Here is a 2,263-nt window from a genome sequence, read left to right on the forward strand (position 1 = left end):
CCGCCCGGCCTGCGCTCCGCGCTCCGCCGCAAGGAAGGGGCGGGCGAGGCGCGCCTTCCCCCTGGCCAGCCGCCCCGACGTCCCCCGAAGAGCGCCGCCAGCGTGAGCGGCGCCGCTTTGCGGTGCTTTGAAACCGGTGGAAAAGGGCACTGCGACATCTCGGTTCGCGCTCGCGCTGCGGACCGCTGGCGGAGGGGTCGGAGCAGAGCCTGGGCACCATTTTCCCCGCGGTCGGCTGCGCCCTTCTACCCAGTTCAGAAAGAACGGTAGCGATGGAACGTTACGTACAGGAGTTAGACAGGACCATTTGAGCCTCGTGGGCAGGGAGACTTCCTGGAACACTTACAGGCACAGGTATCATCACTAAAAGGTACGTGGACAAAAATGATAATATTCGGCCGGTGACGTAGCTCAGCGGTACAGCGCCTGCCTGGCAAGCGCGAGGCCCTGAGTTCAATTCCCAGTACCAAAAAAAAAAAAAAAAAAAAAAAAGATACTTACACAAAAACTGATCACAATGAAAATTTCATTAAAATGAATTTTTCCCCGCTAGCACTGAGGATGAACCTAGACCTTCAAACTCAGCTATATCTTCAGCCCTTTTCTTTCTTTCTTTGCTTCTTTTTCTTTTCTTTTCTTCCCTTCCTTTCCTTTCTTTCTTTCCTTTCTTTCCTTTTTTTTGACAGCGTCTCATAAATTGCCCTGGCTGGGCTCGGACTGGTGGTCACATCACCTCACTTCTCAGAATGCTGGGATTCCAGGATGTGACACCCACCTGGCCTAAAGTGTAAAATTTCATTCATGTAAATGGAAAAAGGCATTTTATATAGATGATTGATCAAACATTAAATTAGGTGAGTACACCTGTAATCCCAGCTACTGTGGAGGCCGAGGCAGGAGATCACAAGTTTAGGACCAGATTGAGCAATTTATCAAGATTTTGTCTCAGAATTTTAAAAGTTGATCCAGGTATGTAGCTCAGCCACATAGCACCTGCCTGGCAAGCTCGAGGCCCTGAATTTGATTCCCAATACCAAAAAAAAAAAAAAAAAAGTGAAAAGGGCCAAGGATCTAGTTAGTAACTCAGTGCTCCTGGCTCCATCCCCAACACAACCACCAAAAAAAGAAAAGAAAAAAAAATTTCCTAAAAATGTCTATCAAGAAAGCAGTTTCAGTCAGATGTGGTGTTGCGATTTGAGGGAACCAGGTGCGAATTGGACAGTAGGTGACATCTTGCTTGCATTGTAGCCAGGGGCATGACACTGACAGGCTTTGGGGCAAGAAATAACAAAATGCTCTGTTGTTTGTTCCCATAACCAGTCAGTGCTGAGTTAGACCTAAATAGATTCATCCTCCTCTGACACCACTCCACCACACGTTAGAGGAAGCCGCGCAAACTCTGTTTCCAGGATTTGACCTGAGCAGGGGCGCACTAGGCAATTAGAACTTGGAACTAATTCCTCATCACCACAGACCTGTGAGCTGCTGTGGTTCTGCTTTTGAGGAAGTCACTGTTCTCATTCCCTTTAATGATCCTGCTGCCCGTGCCTTGGTTGAACTGCGTTCCCATGTACTGAGCTGCCAGTATGCACATCTGCTCAAAGGAGCACACTGCCCGTAGCACAGACTGGGCTGTGTGCGGCCTGCACCCTCGAGCTCCTTCTGCACCGGATGCTGGCCTGGAGGAACAGCGTTTGTTCTTCCTTCTCTTCATCCACCCACTGGAGCTGGGCCAGGTGCACAGAGGGCACCCAGGAAATCTCTAATGGGGTGGCTGGAGAAATAAAGGAATGGCTATCTCTCAAACTTGTGTAAAATCTGTTAAGGAGTATTTTTTTTTCCCACAGGATTGAACCCAGGGGCAGCACTTTTCAAATTTTTCTATTATTCACTTTTAGCAGTACTGAGAATTGAACCCAGCAATACTGAGAATTGAACCCAGCAATGCCTTAGCACTGAGCTATATCCCCACCCACAACCTATATATATCTTTCTATCTATCTATCTATCTATCTATATATATATATATATATATATATATATGTTTTAGAGACAGAGTCTCACTATGTAGTTCAGGCTGTCCTTGAACTCACTGTGTAGCCCAGGCTGGCCTCAAATTCGTGAGTATCCTCCTGCCTCAGCCTCCTGCCTCAGCCTCCTGCCTCAGCCTCCCACTTATTGGCCGAGTGACTGTGAGATCAGAATATTCCTCCCCAAAATATGAAAGGGATTGTGAACCTGAAGACGAAAAGCAGTAAATGCA

General features: G+C 47.6%; 1 protein-coding gene across 1 annotated transcript; it reads right to left on the minus strand.

The window, feature by feature from the left end:
• On the minus strand, positions 1-803 carry LOC106148574 (translation initiation factor IF-2-like; the record flags this gene model as incomplete). Its single annotated transcript, XM_013514593.1, is given in 2 exon segments — positions 1-341; positions 776-803. Coding segments are annotated over 2 exon segments (369 nt in total), but the record flags the coding sequence as incomplete, so codon positions are not given.
• Between the last annotated feature and the right edge of the window lie 1,460 nt (positions 804-2,263).

Source organism: Chinchilla lanigera, unplaced genomic scaffold, assembly GCF_000276665.1.
Source record: "Chinchilla lanigera isolate Chin_1 unplaced genomic scaffold, ChiLan1.0 scaffold00023, whole genome shotgun sequence".
NCBI classification, from domain to species: Eukaryota; Metazoa; Chordata; class Mammalia; order Rodentia; family Chinchillidae; genus Chinchilla; species Chinchilla lanigera.